General features: G+C 52.1%; 1 protein-coding gene across 1 annotated transcript; it reads left to right on the plus strand.

Annotated features, from left to right (window-relative positions):
• Positions 1 to 191: 191 nt before the first annotated feature.
• On the plus strand, positions 192 to 20,354 carry MREG (melanoregulin). The gene is made up of 5 exons (XM_074594682.1): positions 192 to 2,696; positions 7,162 to 7,321; positions 16,002 to 16,092; positions 17,817 to 17,980; positions 18,359 to 20,354. The coding sequence occupies exons 1-5, from the start codon at positions 2,110 to 2,112 to the stop codon at positions 18,491 to 18,493; spliced, it is 1,137 nt and encodes a 378-aa protein (XP_074450783.1). The 5' UTR covers positions 192 to 2,109; the 3' UTR covers positions 18,494 to 20,354.
• Positions 20,355 to 23,514: the final 3,160 nt, after the last annotated feature.

A 23,514-nucleotide genomic window follows, 5' to 3' on the forward strand; every position in this document is an offset into this window, starting at 1 on the left:
CAGTGCACGTATCAAGGAATATGCTCTGCCCACCCCGATGGGAGCCCGGGGGATGTCCGGGGCCATATTTCACCCGACGTTGCTCTGACTCCTCAGCACAACCTGTGGAAGATGCCCAGCCCTGTCCTATGCTCTGAAGAAAATTATTTGCTTTTAAGACCCCAGTGAGGCTTCAGCTCTTGGGAGGCTTTTCCTTGTTTATTTGTTCTCTGGTAGAAAAGGAACAAAATTTATTATCACAACACGGAATAAAGGGATTGGAAAACAATATTTCTACAAGGCTCTATTTAAACCTAGAGGGCTCTGGCTTTGAGTTAATGAAGAATGTAATTCTCTTGGCTTAAAAGCGGTGGGGCTGAAATCTCCTCATGGGGAAGGGAGTTAGCTGCAAACCAAGGATATCTCAGCCGATGGCATGGCTGGGTGTGTTATAGCTGTGCCTTGAGGTCTCAGCTGGGATCGGGGCTGGCCCTGCCCACTCCCCGGCATCCGCAGCCCAGAAAAAAATCAATGCTTGTGTGAAAAGAGAGCGCAGATGAGAGAGAGACCTGGTGGTTCAACCCACGAGGGAGCGGGGAGGGAGAAGGGGATCTCTGCAGCAGTGACTGTCTCGGGGAGCAGGTATCGGCGCCCATGCAAGCGTCACGGCCGATTGCCGGATCCTTTTGATAGCAGCCAGCACATCCTCTAGTTATTCTCGTGCTCAAGCACACAAAAGGCTGGAGAAGAAATAAAGGCAGGCAGGGGCAAGCCGAAGGTCAGAGGAGGAAGTGTGTGGAGGCAGAGCGCCCTTGACTTTGGAATCCCGCCTCTCCCCGTGGCTCATCCTGCTGGAAATCCTTCCCTGTGAATGACCGATACATAGCGCAGGGGAGTGGAAAGCCCTGGCTGGGAGCAAAGCCCCAGCACTGGGATCTTCCAGAAACAATAACAAACAAGCCCGTCTCCCATAATTTCGCCTTTTAATTAAGGCGGGTGGGAAGACTGATTGTGGGGCTGAGGAATGAAATTAATTAAGAAGCCAGGTGAGAATCCGTGGCGGAGCATGCTGAGATCTCCCATTCCCTGCTCAGGGACCGGAGGTTCCTCTGTGCTTCCTGGCTCATCTTACGTTTTTATTTGCTGAGCACAGCGGCACCAACAGCTTATCGTTGTCTCCAATTCATTTGTAACTGTAGAGCCGCTGATCTCTTGTTACTTGATGGCCTTAAACTGGCCGGAATGTCCCAGCTCACCGTGGTGGCACTGCCGTCCGGCACACTCATGGCCAAGTGGGTCCCCAAAGTGGCCAATGTGAAAGTACCAGATGGTGATTTTGGTGTTTTCAGGCACAGCCGGTTCCCAACAGGATCCCGGCAGTCCCGGCAGCTTTGTGGTGCTGTTGGCTTTTGCTGATGAAATTTGTCACCATCCACAGCACCCAATGCAGTAAGTTGGAGGGAGGGCTGGACCTGGGATGGAGGAGAAGCCCATGTCCCATTGCAGTTCCCAGCCCTGTGTCCCGAAAGCCGAGTGGGAACAAGCCTGGGAGGGTAGTGGTGCGGAGGATGGGAAAGGGGGGATTTCTGTTTTCTGGCCATGCTGTGATGGCCAGTGGTGGCCCGTTCCAGCTGGGGCAAGAGGGCTGCAATGCAACGCGATGTGTTGTGGCCCCCTCGCCCCGGCTGGAACGGGCACCCAGGAGGGTGCAGAAAGATGCGTGAGGGTGTGGGAGTATGAGGGAGGGTGCAGGGGGGTGGTGCAAGAGGGTGCAGTGTGTTACAGGAGGGTGCAGGAAGATGCAGGGGGGTGCAGGGCATTGCAGGAGGGTGTGTGAGGATGCAAGAGGGTGCAGCGGGATGCAAGTGGGTGCATAAGGCTGCAGCAGAGAGCAGGAAGATGCAGGATGGAGCAGGAAGGTGCGGGAGGGCACAGGAGGGCATAAGGAGGATGTAGGAGGGCGCAGGAGGGAGGAGGAAGATGCAGGAGGGTGCAAGGAGGATGCAGGAGGGAGCAGGAGGACCCAGGAGGACGTAGCAGCGTGCAGAAGGATGCAGGAGGGCGCGGGAGGATGCAGGAGGGCACAGGAGGTTGCAAGGAGGATGCAGGAGGGCGCAGGAGGGTGCAAGGATGGAGCTGGAAGATGCAGGAGGGGGCAGGAGGATGCAGGAGAGTGCAAGGAGGGAGCTGGAAGATGCAGGAGGGGGCAGGAGGATGCAGGAGGGAGCAGGAGGGGGCAGGAGGGTGCAAGGATGGAGCTGGAAGGTGCAAGAGGGCGCAAGGAGGGGGCAGAAGGGTGCAGGAGGGCGCAAGGAGGATGCAGGAGGGGGCAGGAGGGCGCAGGATGGAGCTGGAAGATGCAGGAGAGTGGAAGGAGGATGCAGGAGGGTGCAAGGAGGGAGCTGGAAGATGCAGGAGGGGGGAGGAGGAGGCAGGAGGGCGCGGGGGGGTCTGGCCCTGAGTTACGCCGCCCAGAGCGGCCGTGGGAGCGGCGGCCGGCGGCGCAGGGCGGCGGGGCGGGCGGGGAGCCCGGCAGTGCCCGGTTGCGGCGGCGGCGGCGCTGCGGGGCCGTGGGGCGGGGGGGGGCGGAGCGCGGCCCGCCCAGCGCGGCTCTCGGCGGCGCCCATGGGGCTGGGGGCCTGGCTGCGCTCGCTGGGCGGCTGCTGCGGCTGCTGCGGGGGGGAGGCGGCGCCGCCCGAGAAGGAGCCCTTGCTCAGGTGAGACCCCCCCGCGTCCCCCGTCCCCTTCCCTGTCCCCCAGCCCCCCTTGGAGGGATGGGACTGAGCCGCCCCCGACTTGCGCCGGAGGAGGGATGCTCCCACCGGCGCTGGGTCGCTCGGTCCGCAGCCACGCGTGAGCCACCTCCCCCCCCCCGCCCTTCACCCCCAGGCCGGCACCGTCCGCACCCCAGAGCCCTTTCCCGAGCCCCGATTTCCCCCAAAACAGTTTCCAGTGATTTTACAGCCCCTGATCTCCGTGGGGAGTTGGCCCCGCGGAAAGCATCCCCTGCGAGAGCCGGATCAGGCTCCAAAGGGATTGTCTCCCGGCGGGAAGAAGCTGCTTTCAGTTCCCTTTGCACTTGGGTTGGCTTGTCGCGGGGGCCGGGTTCTGACTTGACACCGCCATGCACACCGGACTGCTGCGTGCCGGGGGGATTTTTACGGTGAAGTTTTGACAAGCGAACCGAGAGCGACGTCTTGGCGGTGTTTCCCGTGCTCCCCTCCCCACGGGAACCCTTCAGCTTTTTATCTTTCCACGCTGGGATTTCAACAGAGGAGACCGAGGCACCGAACGGAAAGGGGGTCCCCACAGCACCACGCAGTGGGTCGCGTCCCGCCGAACTCCGTTCCCGGGCTGGGGATGCTGGAAAAGACACCCCACGGCACTGCTGGAGCCGGCTTTATGTGATAGCAGCACGTGTGATGATTTCTAGAGAGAAGATTTTTTTTCCCTTCTTCTCTTGGTCGTGTCTGTCTTGTGCACGGAGCCGTGAGGTTGGGGGTGTGTGGGGGATTTTTGCACAAAAAGATGAAGCCCCGAGTCGTGGAGAAGAGCTGTGAGCCGTGCGAGCAGGTTTTGCATGCTGCAAAACATCTGTGTGCGGGGTGTGTGGCACTGCTCCCTCCTTCCCCAGCTGCCAGATGGGGTCCTGGCCACCACCAAGCCCGCGGTGGGTGCCCCAGCCCGGGAACGGGGCAGGGACCATGCCCTCCCGGTGTCACTGGTGGGTTAGAGGCATTTCAAGAAGGAGGGTGGGATGCTCCCGGTGTGGCCTACATAGGTATCGGGTAATAGCAGAGCTGGCAACAGGGCTTGAAACGTCCTGATTTCGTGCTGTTGAAGCAGTTACCTAAATAATAACCAGATAATCCTGAGCATGGGGCCTCCAGGTCAGGAAATTGGCTTTAACCTAAGGAGAGCCAAGCACACGTGCGGAGAGGCTCCTTCCTGCTGCCTTGCCAGCCGGGGTGGCTGTCCCTTGCCGGGCACCTTTCTTTAGTAACATGCCTTCCGCTGGCGATCCAATTAACGCTCCCTATAAGTCAGAAAGCCTGTATAGGCGCTGGGCATTCGAAAGGCACCTGCTCTTGCAGCGTAATTAAGCTAACAGCCTAATCGCTGGCTTGTCCCTCTTTGGGAGGCTTTGGGGGTTTATTTCAAAGCGGGGATCTTGCAAGAGCACGCTTGCCGTATTTTTATTTTTATCACAGTGTTGTTTGAAATGAACAACTTGCTTGAGGTTTCAGATCTTTTAGCTGCGTTTTGGTTTTGGGGAGCTGGTTTTGCTTCTGAAATGTTGACTTCATGACTTTTCACCTTATTTTCCCCAAGCAGAGTGGTTGTGGCCTCAAAAATCTGACGTGCCAAAGAATGAAGCGGTGAGAAGGAGGCAATATGCATATAATTAGGTGCATTTGTTACCTGAGCATATACAAGGCTGGCTGTAACCCGTGACGAGGCCAGAGGGAGCAGCCAGCGCTGCGCGTGGAGGTGGGGAGCGAGCACAGACGTAGGCACAGTGCTGGGAAAGCCACAGGCAAAGTCAGGGCGCCAGGCTGCTGTGGCAAAGCGCCCGGGCTGCTTGGCAGTCTCTCGATGCGGGAAGGTGGGATCTGGCTCGGGTGGTGGTGTCCTCAGGATGCAAATAAACCAACAATTTGGGCTCCGAATCCCCAAATGAGTTTAATGTAGACTGAAAGCCCCCCGGAGAGAAATTTGTCGATGAAGCATTAGCACGCATCATTTTCTGGATAAAGCCCAGCGTGTGAAATGGTCCGAGTCCCCTCTGGTCCCACAGAGACTCCTGTGACCTGCAAAACAGGCTGCTCTTCATGTGCTCCTTTTTTCCCTCCCATTTGTTTGTTTTAAATGTCGCTTGGGAGTGCAGCACGCTCTGGAAGTGCTCACCGTCGGCAGAGCTCTCCGTGCTGGTATGGATTTGCTGATGACTCCTGGGCACTGCTTGCATCCCTTAAGGGCTGCTGGATGCTCTGTGCCGTGGTTTGGAAATAAGAGATGCGTTGGGAAGCGCCTTGCAAGCCGTGAGGGAGCGTCCCGTAAAAGCTAAGGCATGTTGGTGTTATTGCCTAATGCTGGTTTTTAAAGTAAGTCAGACGTTAAGGGTAAGTCACTGAGTGGGACGAAGCCTGTCGAAGGCAGGACGGGACTGAACTCGTGCTGGTGGCAGGGCTGGCTCCTGAGGGATCTCTTCCAGGCTGGATTGGGTCTGCTCCATGGTTGAGAAACGGTTTGAGCGAACCCATGCTGGCTCCGGTGTAGGAACAGCTGAGTTATGCCATCCACACCTTCCAAGTTACGTTTACTTTTCTTAATGAGAGATTATAAGAGATTATCTTTTCCCTTATTACCTGTTGCTCAGGTTTTTGGTTTGTTGAAAGTCTAATTCCTGCAGGAATGCTGATGTGAGTGATTTTTTTTCTATTTCATCTATGTGCTGGAGCTCCTCTTAGCATCTTTTTTATGGCTTGGCGTCATGGCTAAAGCGCCTGCAGTGTTATCTGAGGTTTCGCTGGATGGGTTCCTTGCGAAGGAATGGGGTTTGGGTAGCAAATAGAGTAAACAGTGGGTTGTTCTAACAAGAAGCGAGCAGGGATTGCCACAGGAGGGCTGGTGGGACTATTGGGTGAGGCCGAAAATATTTTTCCATTTGCGTTGTTCTGCTTAAGTGTCTGGACATCTTGATTAGAAACATTATGGAAATCCTCTGCTAAAAGTTCTCCTGGCAGAATTAAATAACCCTATTAAAAAAAAAATGCACATCCCAGTAGCGACATAAAGCCACAAACCACAGAACTGCCACCCGTGCGGAGAAAAGCTCCTTGCCTCGGTGGGGACAGCCTTCCCAGAAGATGATGCTCTTGCTAAGCAAATAAAGCCCGGAGTTCACAAGCAGGCTGAGGACATTTCCATCCCCAAAAGAAAGACGGGGCTACGCGTCCTCTCTGCGCCTTGGCACAGGTCACCGCGCAGCTGGGCCGTACCTCTCAGGTAGGAGCTGCCAGGGTGGGTTTTCCCCTGTGGGGATTGCCTGCTTGATTGGGTAGGGTTTGGGCTGCTGGGGAGAAAACAGAGTTGTGGGGTCACACAGAAACGTGACTGTGGAGGTGGGACCTCTGGAGAGCATCCAGTCCAAGCCCTGCTCAAGCAGGGTCAGCTGGAGCAGGTTGCCCCAGACCATGTCCAGTTGGGTTTTGAGTGTCTCCAAGGATGGAGACTCCACAACCTCCCTGGGCAACCTGTGCCAGTGTTCACCCACCCTTGCAGCAAAATATTTTTTTCTTGTGATTAAAGAGAATTTCCTGTATGTCCTGTATGTCAATGTGTGTCCTGTCATGGGGCACCACCGAGAAGGGTCTGGCTCTGTCTCCTTCACTCCTTCCCATCCATACATGTGGATAAGATCCCCCCCAGCCATGTCTTCCCTGGGCTAAACAGTCCCAGTTCCCTCAGCAGAGGCGGTGCGTGTTTCGTCCGACATAAAACCATGCCCAACGGCACTGCCTTTGAGGAGAAGATGGGTAGAAGCTCCTTCGTTGGCCAAGAGGCAAGGGAGAGGCTTTGCAGGCAGCCGTCCCCTTGCTCGCTGCTCAAGGCGTACCCCTCTGCACACAGAGTCTCCCTGGGGACAGGTCGTGCCTCTGGCATCTTGGCACAGGCGCAGGGTTAGCCGGGCAGAGAGAAAATACACTCTGGAGCCAGCGGGATTTTAGAGTCTTAGTTAATTAGAACCGTTCCCGCATTAAGCTGGGAGCGGCTTGCGGCGGGGGGCTTGCAGAGTGTTTGGGGGTGGGAAGGTGTGATGGGGAGCAGGGCAGGGGGCGGCGGGAGGTGCCGCCTTTCGTCCTCGCAGATGGATGCTCACAGTTCCTCCATCCTTGCTGCTCAAATAATATCTGGTCTCTTTAGCAAATGTGTGCCTCTGATGCCTTTCATGGCAGCACTGCCTGGTTCGAACCGTGGCTTGTGTGGTCAGGATGTTTGCTGAGCTAAAAAACTGTCTGCCTTCCCATTCCCCCCTCCTCCTCTTCCTTCCCTCTCCCAGGCGGGACACTGGGCTGCGAGAGGGGATGCCACAGCAACGGGCACTTTACTGGGAAGGTCGAAGGAGGCGGCGTGGTGCTGGGGTAGATAACACTGCCTCCCCTCTCCCCCTCTCTGCAGTAACAACAACCCCTACGCCTCCTTCGGAGCCACCCTGGCACGGGACGAGGAGCAGAACCTGTGGAGCACCCCGCACGATGTGACCCACACAGAGGCGGACGACGACCGGGTGCTGTACAACATGATCGTGGTCAGGAACCAGCTGGACAAGGACTCGGAGGTGAGGCGGTGCTGTTCCTCACGCTCGGTTTCACTGTGGGCCGAGGCTCGGTGCTTTTATCAGATGCTTTGGCAGTGCCTTTATTTAAGCACCCATTAAGCCACCGGAAAGACCCCGAAGTCCTCCAGTGTGGCTCACGTAGGCGTCAGGTCGTCCCATCTGCTCCATCACCCTCCAGGTTTTAGCCTATATCCGGTGTGGATGCGTCCGTAGCCATTTCGTCCCTGGGAGGGTGGGGGATGTCCCTGGCGGCTGAGCCAGGAGAGCCACCCTGAGCTGGGATGCACCGTGCCCTGAAGCACCTCTGCCACCTCCTCCCACAGACGTGTGCTGGTAGCACTGGGACCCCCAGCTCCATTTCCTACCTTCACAGCCTGCCTTTCTTGTCCAATATTTCCCCGATTTGGCCTTTCCGTGGTCAGACTGGTGTTAGCCCTGCCTGCGGTGGCTTTTGCCCGGCAATGGCAGCACCCAGAGCTGAGCTGCCGCTCCAGTGATGCATCAAGTTAAATACTCCGCTGATGGGTTGTACGGCAATTACGGAGAAGCGGAGAACTGGCACAGCTCTTAGCACAGAAGGGAAAAATCACTGCTGTTACATAAAGGCTGTTTTGCAGCCCCGATTTCCTTCGCTAAAGTACTTCTGCGCAAAGGAGATTGCGGTGGCCTGATTAGGAGCAGGCTGTAGCAAATAGTGACACATTTTTCCCCTCTCTGGTTGCTTTTAAGGCTTCAGAATGTTTGCAGGAAAGCCTGGGGGCTTCACGTTTAATTTCAATATGATTCCACTTCATCCGAGAGACTGCGAGACTGTAACTCTCCTCCTGTGACAGTCCCTTTAAACCACAGGCTAGTGCAGCTTTCACGAGAAGCCTTAAACTCCAGACGTACAGCTGAGATCAAAAGTACAATTTTTTAGAACTTAAAATGAGATAACGCAGTCCTAATGTATCCTTGTTGGCCAGAATCCCCATGTAATGTGGTTTTTTTTTGGTGGGGATTGAATTAATTGTGGTGTTTGCAGGGGATGGGTTTGTAACAGCGTTTTCATGGCTGCACGTAACCTTTATGGAAGATACTCTCTTCCCTCCCCGCCACTGCTTTATCTTGCGTTTGCTTGTCTTAGAGAAAAACAGGGAGCTTCATCCAGCACATGCTGGCCAAAGGAAATGAGGACGACTCCGTTTAGGGGGCTGCGTCGGTCCTGAGCTGCTCAGAGCTGGGTGTACTTCAGGGCGTAAACAAGCTCATAACGAACCCTCCCTTCAGTGGAAGCTCCTCATTTCAGCCTGCGCCCAGTCAAGCGGCCTTTTAAACTTGATTTAGGGCTCGTTATGAGGCAGGCCTCCTAAAAGCTATTATTATTTATAAAACAGTATCATAAGTGGACGGGCTGCTAAAAAGATGGCTCCTTGGGCAAGGGAGCGTTGTGCGTCAGCCTTGCTCAGGCTGCAGAGGAGAGCATCGCTTACGGGGGAGCAGGAGAGACCTCCTGCGCCTGCTTGGCCTACATCCAGTGTCCCTGCTTGTCCTAAATCCAATGTCCCTGCTTGTCCTACATCCAATGTCCCTGCTTGTCCTAAACCCAGTGTCCCTGCTTGTCCTACGTTCAATGTCTCTGCTTGTCCTAAACCCAGTGTCCCTGCTTGTCCTAAACCCAATGCGCCTGCTTGTCCTAAACCCAATGCTTTCTCTCTGCCTTCGGCATGTCCGTGGGGTTTTAGCGGGTCTGCGCAGTCGCTGTGCCTGCCAGTGAAAAAGGAAAGCGTGGGGCACGGGGCTTCCTCTCCACAAGGAATGTAAGATGACGTACCCTGTGTTTTTTCATGCAGTGCAATTAATAAAAAAGCCTGAGGAGTACATCATTAGTCTGACTTTGAAGAAAGCCAGTGTGTGATACGCTTGATTTGAACGATGGCAGAGTGCCCTTTGCAGCTATTGCCTGCCAGCCTCTCTGCTGCCTCTCTCCCACAGCCGGGGAAACTGAGGCATGATGATAAGCCCGTCCAGCCGCTGCAGTTTCCAGCTGCAGCTCCTTCTGGGTGGCAGGACAGGGAGGGACTTGGCCGGCAAAGCCAACATTCCTGCATTCGGCCCCGGGTGCTGAAATCCCTCCTTCCTCCAGCGAGCATTTTAAAACTAGGCCAGACTGCATTGCCCTCCCCTCCTAATGAGGCTTCAGCCCTGAGAGAGAGAAAAAAAGTCCAATTGCAAAAAAACACTGGGCTGCAAAAGCCATAATCTGCTTTGGGAGCTGCTCTGCTCACGAAGTCCCCGGGGTGATGTGTGCGGATGCTGTAGGACAGGGGTTGGAGGAACGGCTTCTTGTTACGCAGTGGACAAGTGTTACGAAGCCATAGCCCCTTTTTTTTTTCTTGGTTAAAATCGGGCTGAAAGGAGAACTACTCCCCGTATTTCTGCTCCTTCATTTAGCAAAGAAATTTGGGCGTGCTGTGCATTTGCTGTGTGCTTTGCCATTCCCCACCTTTATCTTCGTGGTTTCCCAGCACAGGACTTTGGAAGGATCCTAAAGAGCAGGTTGCTCTGTCGTGGGTGCTTTATCTCTACGGCACCTCTGCCTCAAACCAGTATCGCATTTTTCTTCATCTGCCCAACCCACTTCTGCTTTCCTGGGTATTCTCTTTTTTTTAAAAATGGTTATTCACATAGTGACAAGGTGCTGCGAGCCAGGGCAGGAGAAGCGGTGGGCCGAGACGCAGCAGTGACATCGGCACAGTGCTGGAGGTCAGCGGGCATGGGCCGTGATGGCTCTCTCCCAGCCTGGCAACCTCTGCACCATGGATCGCTGTAAATAAATAAACCAAACCGTTTAGGTTTGCGAAGGGCCAGGCACTCCGACACCGAATGCACCCTGTAGCTCAATTTTCTGCATATTAGATCATTCATGGCGGAGCTGCCAGCAACTCACAGCGTTGGTGCCCTCCCTCGGGGTCAGTTCCTTGCTCCTGCCATGGGGCCGGACCCACACCCGATCCATGCGGAGCCGTTTCTTCTCCCTGCCCCTTCCCGACTGCCCCGCTCAGGGAAATTTGGCAGCTCCAGCCCAAACTCGGTGTGACCTTTGCTTGCGTAAGGGTGGCTGCTCCACCCTGCTCCTCGCCGAACCAGGGCAGCAAGCTCTTCAAAGCAAACGCCGTGAGGTCCTGGGTGCACCCCGTTTCGCTCCCACTTGCTCGTCCTGCTGGGTGCTGGGTGCTGAGGCGGTCGGCCATGGTGGAGCTCGCTGGAGCACCCAGCAGTTGCAAAACCCACTGTGCAATTGGTGGATGAGGCGAGATTTGCTGGAGCCTCCAAAAACGATGAGGACTGAGCAACTTCTCCGGCTCCGCATTTCTCTCTGCGTGTGGCCGACGAGCGCCATGTGCTTGGATGCACTTTTGGAAGCAAAGTGGGGGCAGGGGAGGGTGTGCTCAGAGAAAATAAGAAAAGCCGTAGCTGAAGGGCTTGGCTTAAGGGGGCTGGTACACCTGATGCAGCCTTTGGAGATCAAAGCTGGCGTCAAAGCTTTTGAAGGCTGGGGTCAACTTTTCAAATATGGAAAAAAGGTTGGGTTGTTTTTTTTCCCCCGCTCCTGCCCTGCAGCATCGTCGAACCTGTTGTGGTGTAAAGTAAAACCCCAAATCTGGAGGTGAAATGAGGACCTCTAGGAAAAGAAGATGTTATTTAAGATGCTGCATAGATACAGGCCAAGTCACTGTTCCAGCACGCGCCCCGCTAAATGCAGAGAAAAGCGTTTTATGGGGAAGGGGGACTACCATGCCTCCAATGTTAACAGCAGGAGCTGGGATTATTTGGCTTATGTGCATGGTGTGGCAGATGCCCCTCTCCCCGAGGACCAGTTTGCGGTGGCCCAGGTGCCTCTGTGACCTCTGTTGGGGTGCATGGAATCACCCAGCCATGCCAGAGCCTGAGCTGTTGCACCGATACTGCCTTCAGAGAAGGAGCCAGATTTAGGGCAGCTGCGCCATGGTTCTGTGAACAGAAACTAAAGGTGGGTTTTTGCATTATGGCTGAGGAAAAAACACTGTTCTTATGGCTTGTTGAAAATGCCGTGTTTCTCTCTTCTTTCGGCTTATTCCCTTGGGGAAGGCGGGATCATAAACCCCACTAGCAAAGGCAATTCCTCAGCCTGCATGTCCGCCGGGGGCCTGGCCAGCATTGCTGCGCTGGTGTGATCCTCCTGGCAAGCCCATTAGTGAGCTGACAAGGCCTATTTTTCTGCTTCCTCCTGCTCCCCTACAGGATTATTCTTTTTTAAACACGTTACAGAGGAGGTCAGCATTGCGACACGCTGTTGCTGGGGCGTAGAGAGGTGACGGGATTTGCCCAGGGCTGGGGATTGCAGTCGGGGAGCCCAGAACTGACCCACGTAATACATATGAAAAATTATCTGTGAACTCCCACGTGCTTCTCTTAAAACTGAATCCAATTTAAGCTTATTCTAAGATGAGCTGTTGGTCGGTGGCTCAATGTATGAGTGTGGATCTAGAGTTTGTGTTTGCTCAGCTCCTTCCAGTGGGGCCAGTCGCTGGGCCAGAGTGGGAGCATCCCTGGATGCGGCGTGGTACCTGCCAGGGCTGGGATTTTGCAGTCTTTCCCTGATAACTCTCTTTTGACCTCATTTCCAAAATAACTCTTGAACGGAATGGTGACACCAATTGCTTTCAAGGGAATAAAGGAGGCAGCTTTGATAGAGGATTGCTTTGGCAACATACGGAAAGCTACCTACTAATTAGGAGATTTCCATATGAGCACGGATGAAAAGTTGGACAGTGTTTGCCTGTTCTCTTGGCACATTTTTTCCCAGAGCTCTTGGTCGTATACCAGCCTGGCTTATATTTCATGCCCAGCATTTCCTCACTTCCATTTGGCGTTTGCAGATTTAGCGTAGCACACTACAGAGTCCAGGGAAGTTTTCCAGGTAAATATTTGAAGGGCTGAGCGCTCCGAGGAGCGAGGCAGCAGCGTTTCCCTGCTGCTCCCGGGACATTCTTGGCTCGTGCATGGTGGGTTTTCTCAAGGCCCCACGGGTATATGTTATGCCCTGCTATGTAGGTTTAAAAGGACAAAACTGATTGCCTAAAAAAGGGCCAGGAACTGCAACCTGCTTTGGTTTCCTGTGGTTAATTCACATTTTGGCAGAAGGGTATTTTTCCTAAAGGATTGATTTGAAATGCATCACTGGGATGTCCCAGACCTGTAGAACACCAAGGGGTTTGATGAACAGCAGATTCCTGCTGTACTTTCTCTGTACTGTGTGCGAGGAGCCTCCTCACTGCTCCAGAAGTTGCATCTAACTTTGCAAGAGGCAGTACAGGGAACGGAGGTGCATGGAAGATGCAAAAAGAAGCAAAGTTTTGGGAGCGAGCTGCTTGTCCCATGCCCGCATACGGACTCGGACACCTTGCGGGAAGGACCGGTGTGCCCTGTCCTTCGGCTGGTTGGGGCCCCGATGGTCCCTATCCCAGTGGTGGTCCCTATCGTCCCACAAGCGGTCCCTATCCCAGTGGTGGTCCCTATCATCCCAGCAGCAGGAAGGGCTGAGGGAGAGCGGGGTTTGGCCGGCGTCCCGGCTGCCTGCCCTGGGGCTGCCTGGCAGTGGGTGCTGAGCAGCGTCGGCCTCGTGATGCTGCCCGGATCCCTCCCAGGTCACATCTTGGTGACTCATGGGATGTGCCTGGGGAACACCCTCCCCAGAGTCTCTGATGTTGCCCGTTCCTATGCAGCGACACAGGCAGGACTAGCTTTGCTCTTCATCTGCTGTGTAGTTAAAGGGCAATGCTTTTTAGATTAATTTGGGGGATGAAAAGATGCTCTTAACTTTATTTCCCTCATTAAAGCAACACAGAGGACAACCCCGTGCCCACAGCATTTAGGACGTCTCTGCTACAAGGAATCGCCTGGGAAAACTCGGTGTTTTCTAAGGCTCATGGAGAGCAGGGCTTGAGTCCCTTCAAGAGCTCAGCCTGGAGCTGCCCATCCTCACCCTCATAATCTCTAGTCTAATACATCCAACTCCACACTCAGGCAGAAGAAATACCACTAAAACAAGAGTTTCCCCCCCAGGCACCACTGTTAAGCATCATTTTCTGGACCAAAGCTGCTCATTTGCACCCCCCTCAAGTTCTTCAACAACAGGACACTGTTAGACATCCTCTGGGACTAAATATGCACTGTATTCGCTCCCATAACGCAACTCAGTAACTACAGCATACAGGAAAGCCATAACCTAGATTCCCTTAAAGTAAAAATAGACAAGGGAAAACACGCCGCTGTTAATCCAGAGAAAATCAGGAGCAGCTTCCCTGCATGCTAAGCACCACTCGCCATTTAGCTTAGCGAGGAGTCCGGCTCACTACCACGGGGTGGGGGGTAAATCCCTGCAGCCCTGAAAGCCGCTGCCGGGTGCCAGCCAGGCGCGTTTCGGGGAGAGGAGCATCTTTCCCACCCCACCCCCCCAGCTTGCTAATTCAGCAGCGTGAAGCACCGCTGGCATCACTGCGGCTGTGTTGATCGATCGTGTGCATGAAAGCACTTGTTTATCTCCGCGGGAGGGCAGAGACGCACAGCTTATTTCCCCCCCAGCGTGCCCGGAGTGATGCGCTCTCCTTTCTGCTTATACCATGGGGTCGCGAGCAGGCTGAGATGTTTCCAAGGGATCCCTGCCAGCGGGGACCGAGGCATCGTGCAGCCTTTATTCTCTTTGTTTAAAACTTTCAGGGTTGCAGTAAACTTCCCACAAAGCTTTAATACAATAAAGCTCCTCTTTTCTTTTTCACGGAGAGGAACACAGTTCCTAGCTACGAGCTGGTGTCACGAGAGAGAGGAGCCTTGTCCCTTCCTCCTTTTTCTAGCGAAGGGCTGAAAGAGGCTGCCAGGTGTCCTCCTGTGCAAACCGTAAAGCTGTTTTCAAGTACTGCTGCAGGCGAGAGAGAAACGGAGCTCCCATCGGCCAAGCGAGCTCGTTGCGAGCAGCAGCACAAAGCTAAAAACGAAGGCGATTTTGCTCTGCGGGAGGACGAGCGGGGCAGAGCCAGCGGCTGCCGGTGGAGCTGCCTTCCCCCTGCTCTCCTGACCCGAGTTCACCCTTGTCTTAGCCCTGCTGGCTGCTTCTTCCAAAGCATAATCTCCAAGGGTTCCTGCAGCTATCGCTGAATGACAAGAAAACGGGCTCGTCATTTAATTCTCTGCAGTGGTGGCATGTCGGCTGGGCTCAGAAAAAAAAACCACTAAGAAATCTCCAACTCTGTAGCAAATCAAGTCAACTCTTTAAGGCACCAGGTGTCGGAAAACAGTGGGATTTCTAAAGCACAGCCTACTTTCGTGGATGTTGTTTAACCCCTTTGAACCCAGCGAGTCACGTAGGAAAATCCCAGGGAGCTGGCACAGACTAACAGCCCCTTATTCTACAAGAGTCCACGTATGTAATCTGTTGCTGAGAAATGAGATTCATTAAGGTTCTTACTGGAGGGAAATTATCTGAAGGATGTTACAACCTGCTGTGTGGATGCTTCTGTAAATGCATCCCTTTCAGCGTGTGCATTGATTAAACTCCGCTAGGAAAAATACTCCCGGTTTTCTTGCAGAATACGTGCATTTCCAGAGGAACGCATACTTGTCCCGATGTGTTTCATTGTGCTGGTATAACTTTAATAAATAACCTCAAAACCTTGCCCTCTAGACAGTGTCCCATTGTGCAGATATAAAGCTTGAGGTCAAGTGCAAGGATTTAAAGTGTATAGTTAAGCGAGGCATGAACTGCAGCAACTGGCATCACCGAGAATAGTTGTTACTATGTCAAATGACTCCAGCTCAGCCCTCAGCCATCCACATGCATCCTTCTTCTTTGCTATTTAAAAAGGGTACCCCAGCCTTTAAAAAAAGTCTGTTTTTTCTTGTTTTCCAGTGCTTTTGAAAGCCTGCCTACCCCAGTTAAATGCCAAACAGAGGGCTGAGCAGTTTGGCGAAGCCGCTGTATGTGTGACCAAACTGAGAGCAGTAACTTTTTTGCAAACTTTTATTTTCCCTTGGGCTCTCACCAGCTGTAAGAAAATGTGCCATGACAGTTTAACTGCAAGAATATGAAAATAAGGTGTTGCAACAGTTTGCAGAAGGTAATAATATGTGGTCATGCTTTCTCAAGCTGTTGAAGGCCGAATAAGGTATTCTCACACCCTCAGGATTTGATACTAGCAGGGTGTCAAGGTTTGGGGTAAAGGGCTTTGGACCGAAGAGACTGAAGTCTCTTAAATGAACAACGTTTGGAAGTTCATGTTGTTCTCCAGGGACAGCACTATAATTTCCAGCACGGAGCTGGAATTATATTCTCCCTGTCTGACCAAGGAGACCACTTTGGTCATCAGCAACGCCTAAGCGAAATTCTGTACCCCAGTTTCAAAGTAACTGGAGCCTGTTTTGTACATGCAGAGAAGATACAGAGACGCTGTACCCAATGTCAAGCTAAAATATTCCACGCTGGTCGGCGTAATTTCTTCCAGGGGCAACAGCAGCCTGGCCATCGACCTTCACACACATCCCTCAGTGCCAACATCAACAGTTCAACTCTGGCTCCGGTTCTAAAAGCTGAAATTCCTAGAAAGTCAGCCGAGCCCTCCCCACATGCAAATGACTAAGTATCTCTTATCCCTTTGCTTTGCAGGAATGGCAAAAGCTCAACTATGATATTTATACCTTACGGCAGACCCGAAAAGAAGTGAGAAGCCGGTGGAAACACATTTTGGAGGATTTAGGTAAGCCAGGGGACAAAAGCATGTCATTTGTGTCGTACCAAATGAGAGGTCCCAGGATGGTTGAAGATGGGAATGGCTCCACAAAATCAGGCTGGTAGAGGGGAAAGAGAGGAAAATAAACCAAGGCTGCTGAGCAGGGCCGGCAGGTAGCCCACACGGCAGCCGAGAGCCTGTGGGAGACTCCCAAGAGCTCTGGCACTGCGGGGGGAAGACGGAGCCACCGTGTCTGCAGGCACATCAAAAAGCCCACGAACCATGACCAGCGGGAGAGCCTTTCAAGCCTATAATAGCATACGCGATCATCCACTTCAGGCTTCCTTGTGGAAACTTAGCAGGGACACCTGGGAATTCACCCTGTTTTTTCTAAGCAAGATAAGCAGGGAGAAATGAATATTCCTTTCAGATTTGAAATACGTCTGTTTAGTCCGTGCCAGCTGAGCAGAGCTAAACCACCCACCTTGTTTGCTCCTAAGCGAGTTTGAAATGTTCTTTCATGAAACGAAATCGCTCAATGGTGACCCTCCCACTCCTGCTATTTCCTGGCCTGCAAACAGTGAACTGCACCCCCGGGTCCCGTGTGCTCAGCTGCGGCTCCTCCGCACGAGGCAGTGGCGATGGGGACCTGGTTGTCCCAATGGCCTCGCACGCAGCACATGACACTTGGGCCAAGGAGATGTGACATTCCGGCACATCGGCTCACTGGCTTGCATCATGCTCTGGAGGAGGTTGGCAGCTCCTGAGAGGAGGATGTGCGAGTCGAGCGCGTTTGTTGGGCTGTTCAAGGGTGTTATCACTGGGAGGAAAAGAGATGGGTATCTATGTCAGCTGCGTCTGCCCTACCTGCTGTTCTGGCGTCTGGATGGAACATAATAAATTAATAAATAGATATCAGTGTTCATCTTCACCCAGGTGGTTGCGCAGGCTGCACAGACCGAACATGGGAGGGATCACTTGACATCCTTACATCTGTTACTGCACGTTGACAAAGGGTTTCCCACATCTCCCCCACGTCTGCAGTGGCTCTGGAGCCGTTTTGCAAAGGGTGGGGAAGCTCAAGGCCAGGGATCCTTTAGCCTTAGCGAAGCTAGACATGCAAACAGATGTGAAAGTTGCTATCTTTTGTTATCTAGACCTGTGCTTTAGTCATAAGACCATTACTCTTTCTCCTGTAAGTGTTTTCAGGTGAGACACATCACCCTGGAGCTGAACAGAGTTAAAGGTAGCAATTACATTTAAAGATCCCTGCATTCATTCTCCTCCGCCTTTCCTTCCCTGGATACCCTTCCTATGAGGGATGCCAACTGCTACAAGAACAATTACCCGTGCATCCATTACTGCCGCAGGATTTTTATCACTGTTACCTCCCAACAACACATAGGCATAGTCGCTGGGTGTTCAGGAAGCCCCACCAGCCCTGAAAGCTCTGTCAGCATCAGGAACATGCAAGAGCTGAAGCAACACCCTGGGTGTGGGCGTTCATATGCCGCCTCTGGAAAACCAGCAACAAACTTGCTCTGAATGGGTATATGTGTTTTTTTTTTCTCCACCAGCAAGCTCATACCTGCCCCAGCTGCAGACGCGGAGCGTGCTTCAAGGAAATGCTAGTTGATTTTAGCAAGAAGGAATGCAGCAGCCCAAGGTGGAGGGCGAATAAGGGACCCTGGAGGGCTCAGGGATGACCCTGCTCGCATGTTTGACTCGTTTCTGTAACACATCTTTCCCAGGTTTTCAGAAGGAAGCAGACTCCCTCTTGTCGGTGACCAAACTCAGCATCATCAGCGACTCTCAGAACATGGGCAAAGCCCGGGACATCCTGTTAAAGCTCTCCGAAGAGACGAACATCTTCCCAACCAGCTGGGAGCTTTCTGAGCGCTACCTCTTCGTGGTGGTGAGTAGTTCTGAGCGTGCCTTTGTCCCCGCGGCCCCCATCCCTGCAAGTGAGCTCAAACGAGAGGGAGTAGATGAAGATAGGTGAACTGCACCAGAGGACGCTCAAATACATGGTGGCATCTGGGGCATCCCCATCAGATGTTGCACTTGTATCTTGGCTGGTCAGCTTCCTTGGAAATGTCAGTGCTGTAGCACCTTAAATTTGCCCCCCCGAGTTCCTGTAAGCCTGCGCAACCTCTTGCAGCCTGTTAATGAAGTGGGAAAAGATTAGACCTAATGCCTGGCTTAACCTGAGAGCTGCCATGGGGGGAGGACTCTGACCAGGGAGCTGCCCAAAGCAGCCCGTAGTGACTGTAAAACCCCGTTGCTTTGGCAGGACCGGCTCATAGCTCTGGACGCTGCGGATGAGTTCTTCAAAATGGCCAGCGTGGTGTATCCAAAGAGAGCCAGTGGGGAGAGAGTGGACGATAGCCAGAAGGCCCCGCAGTGCATCTCTGTCACGATACCCTGAGGAGCGTGCCTCACCGAGAGGGACAGAGGGTTTCCTTCCCTGCAGGACCGGGCTCCTCTGCCGAGGGGTTGGCACAAGTAGTGCCGCTCCTTGTTTTCCGGCAGAGAAGCGAGCGGGCCGGCCGGAGCAGAACGAGGAGGTCAGCGAGCCGTGCCCCACTGGGAGAGCACGGGAAGGCAGATGCTGGCCCCAAGGCGCTCCCAAGCTGAGGGGAGCAAGAACTGCTGTAGTGTAGCCCCGTAGCCTAGTAGTGTGTGCTGTTGGCACGAGGGGAACCTGCTGCACAAGGTGTTGCTACCAGTAGCTGCAAAAATCAAGATGCCTCTAGTTACGAGCGCTGTGAGGAGATCCCTGTTTCCACCTTCTGCTGGTACCTGCCACTGTCCCCTCCCTCAGCCCCGCCGGCTGGGAGGACCAGCGAGGGAGGAAAAATACCTCAGTCATCTACAACTCCGCCGCGTTTCTCTGTGCGCTGGTCCTCTCCTTCCTCCCCAGGCCACGGCAGCCCCACCAGGCAGGTCCCAGCGGATTCGGCAAAGAGGCAGGAGCAGTGAAGAGCTGGGAGAGGAGCCGGCACCGGGCGGCAAAGCCTTGGAGCGATGTCGCAGTTGGATGCTGTGTCCCCTGCCGTTAGTGGTTTGGAGGTGTTCACGTCAGGGGTGCTTAGCCCAAGATTTTAAAAGGTGTAGGTGCCAAGGTCAGACCTGCTGAGAATTTGGCTCCTGTAATATCCTCAGATTGGTTGCCCAACATCTTAATTTCTGAAAGTTTTGGTCTTAATTACATAAAAAACCCCACTATGAAGCTGCATGTACTGTCAATATATACCGTCCCTGCTGTTAATGAGGATTTTTAATGAACATCCTTTATATCTTGGGTTTCTGTCTGGTAATGAGCAATAATTTTAAAATGCTGGATTTGATCCTTAAAAAACAAGTGGAAATTCCTCACTGGTTAACACGAGTGCTGTTAATTGTCCAGTTGAAAACGCTGGTTACCCAGGACCTCCCAAAATAGCAAACCAGAGCTTTTATTTGTTTATACCTGCAGTGTTTGAAAAAAAATAAATATATATTTATGAATTGTTTCTGTTTGTCAGTCTTCCTGGGAAACATTTTTGTCAACTTGGGACTTCGGTGAAAACTGAGTTTAATAAACAAAATACATTACAAACCTGATGTTTCTTACTCTCTCTGTAACCCATTTTGGCAGCAACGTTTATTTTGACTGCTGATAGCAAAAGGGTTGGGGTATTTGTAGAGCGTACACTCCTGCCGCCAGTTCTCCACACGCTTACAGTTGCCCGTTGACTTGCAAGAGTTGGGTCATTTGCCAGCCTAGGACCAAAGTCTTCGTAGGAGATAACAATAAGGATTGAGTTTAACTTCAATGGGATTTGGAGTTAGGTGCGCAGTTCCCATTGATTTCTATTTTTTTTTTTAGCAGAAGTTCAGCTGCACTTTGGAAAACTTCCCATGTTTTTATAGAAAATAAACTTCAGCGCGTGGCAACTCCAGGGTTTGATTTGAACAAACTGGTGCAGAACAGAGAGATCCGGCAGTCCGAGGAACACCGTGCCAAAGTCCATGACACCACCCCCAAAAGTCAGCCCTTGGGTTCTTATCACTTTATAGTACTACGTGTTAGATAAAACCACCTGATGAGTTCCAAAATCTCACGCGTGAGAAGAAGAGATATCTTGTTAGCTGTGCTGCTGCTTGTTTTGGTGACGGAGGTTGACGTTAAGCAGCGCCTTTGCACAACCACCCCTTGCTGTCGCTTGTAGCTGTGACACTGGTTCTGATGTCAACAGAATGCATTTTGTTGTAACTTAATAGGTCAGAAACTGCCTGAAAGGGACAATAATTATAATCTCTGAGTGAGTTTAGCTACAGAAGTACGGCCCTGTGCAGGGGAAGTGCTGATTTCTGAGCACGGCCCCAGGGAGGAGCAGGAACGACCAGCAGCATCGGATGAGAGCGGAGTCGCTCGCTCCTGTGCAGCAGGGGGGAGTATCCAGGCTTGGGGACTCGTGCATCAAATTGTGTACCGATGACAACGCAAACAGAAAAAGGTCTGTCAGTCCCAGCACTCAGATAAAAACCGGTCAGGGGCAATCTGCAAATATTGCAAACCAGCCTTTGGGTAAGCATAAGGATGCAGAACTTCTAAAAATGTGGTTTCCATAGAGCTCCCAGCTCGAGTTTGTCATTCTGTTCATCTCAGAAGGAAGTGCCCCGTCTTTTGTGCACTTGAGGTAAAAGACTGATAAACTGAATTTCAGTTAGTAAAACAAAAGCAGTAATTTGCCTTTTCTAATTTGCATAAAAATTACCAGGGAGACGCACACCTTGCACTTTTGTTTTGCTCAGATTTGGGCTTCCTCTGCTGACAGGAGAAGGAGAGTCAGCTTAGTTTGTCTCCAAACAAGCCTTTGGTTGTGTCTCAGGCACTGGCAGCAGAGGACACTCCACCAGGGTCGGCACACGCTCACCATAAGGTTCAGGTACTGCCCGGTTGCCTATTGATACTGGCCCACCAGAGGCGTTTAAAAGACGTACTTAGGCTGTGTCACAGGAAAAGTTACCCAGGTCTATACTGCGGATATGGTGGGACTGTACTGTTTAATAGCAAGAACAAAGATGGGGAAAGAAGCACAAGCAAACATCTCCCAGCGAAACTCATTCCAGATTTTGGGCAAGTTAAAAATCCCTGGGAGGGGAGAGGCTCCTGGGAAGCACTTGCATTTTGGGTCTTAAATTGAGAACGTGAGATTAAACTGAGGAGACGTCCAGGTAGTAAAAATGTCAGACACACAGAGTTGAGCATCACAGCCTGGAGCTGCTGCACAGGCTGAGTCTCACAGGCTGGGCGGACGGGCTGCCCCACCAAATGCACGAGGGCACCTCATGAGGAGCAAATTCCTCTCTACTGAGAAAGTGGGAATAAAGTTTTTATAAAACATGTAAATCTCAAACAGCATTGGAGTCTGAGGCTCCCTGGTGGTGCTACGTCACTGCCACAGCCCCGGGCAATTAACCTTCTTCACTAGAAGCAAGTTTGGGTTTCTCTCGTTTGATGCCCCATCCAGACCTCCAGCTGCCATGGAGATGGGCTTGAGTCTCCCCTGTGGCCCCCATCACGCCTGGACACTTGTGCAGATGTCTTTGACAGCTAACAGGTCTCAAGGGCCACTAGTTACCTGCACGTGGGAAGCCAAATCCTGCCCACGGCCAGCAAAGCCCAGCAGCACCCACCTGGGAAGCGGTGGCTGTAAGAGAGCTCGGTGAACACCAGATGCCACTGTTCCCTTAGCCGTGCTGAGAGAAATCACGTTTACAACGCAGGGGAAATTTTTCCAGCCTTTTCTTCAATGCATCAAGTCTTTCAAGGCTGCAAGAACTGCCTTTCTGTTAAAGGTTGGGGTTTAGATATTTAATAATTGCTCTGTCACTTTCCGGGAGCCAGTGGTGAACCCATCTCCCTTGCAAAGGTTTGCAGGGCTGGGGTCAGGGACTCTGCTCCTGCTTGGAAGCGCCACTAGGTGCAGGGCTGGCTGCTGCAGGAATTAGCATGTTCACGAAGAACATTTATTTTCCTAAATAGAGGGTGACTTTGGCACCCCTTCCTTAGCCAGGAAAGGAAAAATACCAAGAATTCTTTTAAATGAGCAACGCAAGAGGATTTAAGTACATCTGGGTTCACTTTGCTTTCAGATACTTCTCTTTTTTCTCAAATCGAGTTTTTATTTAACTAATACTTCAACTCGAAAGAAAGAAAAAGTAAAAAAAGGGCATTTTTAATCCATCCATAAGCCATAGACACGCACGACTTGCATTTCCTTCTCCTTTGCCACAGTAGAAGACAAAAGTAGCACAATTCGTGTGGTAACTTGAAACAGATAACAGTTGGGTATGAATCAGGGATCTGCTCCAAAGCCAAGTAAGAAATCCTGATTTGTACCAAATCATGGTCTAAGCTTTGTCTTCTACCAGGGCCTATTTGGTTATTTCAGATGCTGCCTGCATCAGCCAAGCTGTTGAGCAAACCTGTCAAAACATTTGTGGCTAATCGCTGGCCACTATCTTGGCTTAATGGCAGCTGAACAAAATATTTCAGTTTTTTGGGTCATGGGGAGCAACACCGTAGTGTTCCTTTCCCCTAAATCAAAGCTGGAATTATGTACAGGGCAGTCGCCATCTGTAACAGAGACCAGCCAGAAACAAAAATCAATTTACAGACCATCTTTACTGTGCATATGTACACATGGTTTCTTCTTTGTATTCCAAGTTTTCCTAGGACATACATTATGAATTTGGCAGGATGAGTTAAAAAAAAAAACAAGCCCAAACCATGGTGGAAATTCAGCTGCGATGTGTAAGACAGGCAGAAGGTGGCAGTGCAGGTTTTTGGTAAAGGCTGGAAGAGCAGCAGGGGAAGGAGATGGGAGGCAGTGGCCTGAAAGGAGTCCGGCTTTCCATTTTACTTGCTATGGATGTAAATCCCACTGTAAGTTCTGATAAATAATGAGAATGGACACGAGAAAGAAAACCGTCATCTTTTAAATGTCAGCTATAGGAAAAATTACCATTTCAAACCATTCAGTTTCAATCATTTCTAATGTTAGAAATCCCAACGCTTACATACCCTTCCTGCAGGGAAAGCATGTACTTTTCTAATCTAATGAGGATCAGTAATGTTGAGTGACTTACCACAAAATAGCTCTCCAAAAGCATTTCTTTGAAGGCAAACAACCATTTTTGCATGGGGAGCCCTTGTTAGGCAAGTTATGGATTAGCAGAAACATTTCTTTGGCTTACAAATTGCAGACCTCGCGGACACATCCATAGGGGAGCTGCGCTTGCACAAGGGAGGCCATGGAGAAATCTGCTCACTGGCCACTCCTCAATGCCCCAAGCAAAGACCTGCACGCCCAGAAGCTTGTCTGTTTTTTCTATCAGTTGGTCTAATGAAGCATACCACCTCCCCCCACAAGCCTTACCCTTACGCTTTAAAGGAGA

This window comes from Larus michahellis, chromosome 7 (assembly GCF_964199755.1).
Source record: "Larus michahellis chromosome 7, bLarMic1.1, whole genome shotgun sequence".
In the NCBI taxonomy this organism is placed as follows: domain Eukaryota; kingdom Metazoa; phylum Chordata; class Aves; order Charadriiformes; family Laridae; genus Larus; species Larus michahellis.

What these genes read in the sequence shown, in the direction of transcription:
- MREG (XM_074594682.1), top strand. Translation starts at nt 2,110, where the DNA reads ATGGAGCTGGAAGATGCAGGAGGGGGCAGGAGGATGCAGGAGAGTGCA. An exon ending in GAGAAGGAGCCCTTGCTCAG is followed by an intron (nt 2,697 to 7,161) that starts GTGAGACCCCCC and finishes CCCTCTCTGCAG; the next exon opens with TAACAACAACCCCTACGCCT. An exon ending in AGCTGGACAAGGACTCGGAG is followed by an intron (nt 7,322 to 16,001) that starts GTGAGGCGGTGC and finishes TTTGCTTTGCAG; the next exon opens with GAATGGCAAAAGCTCAACTA.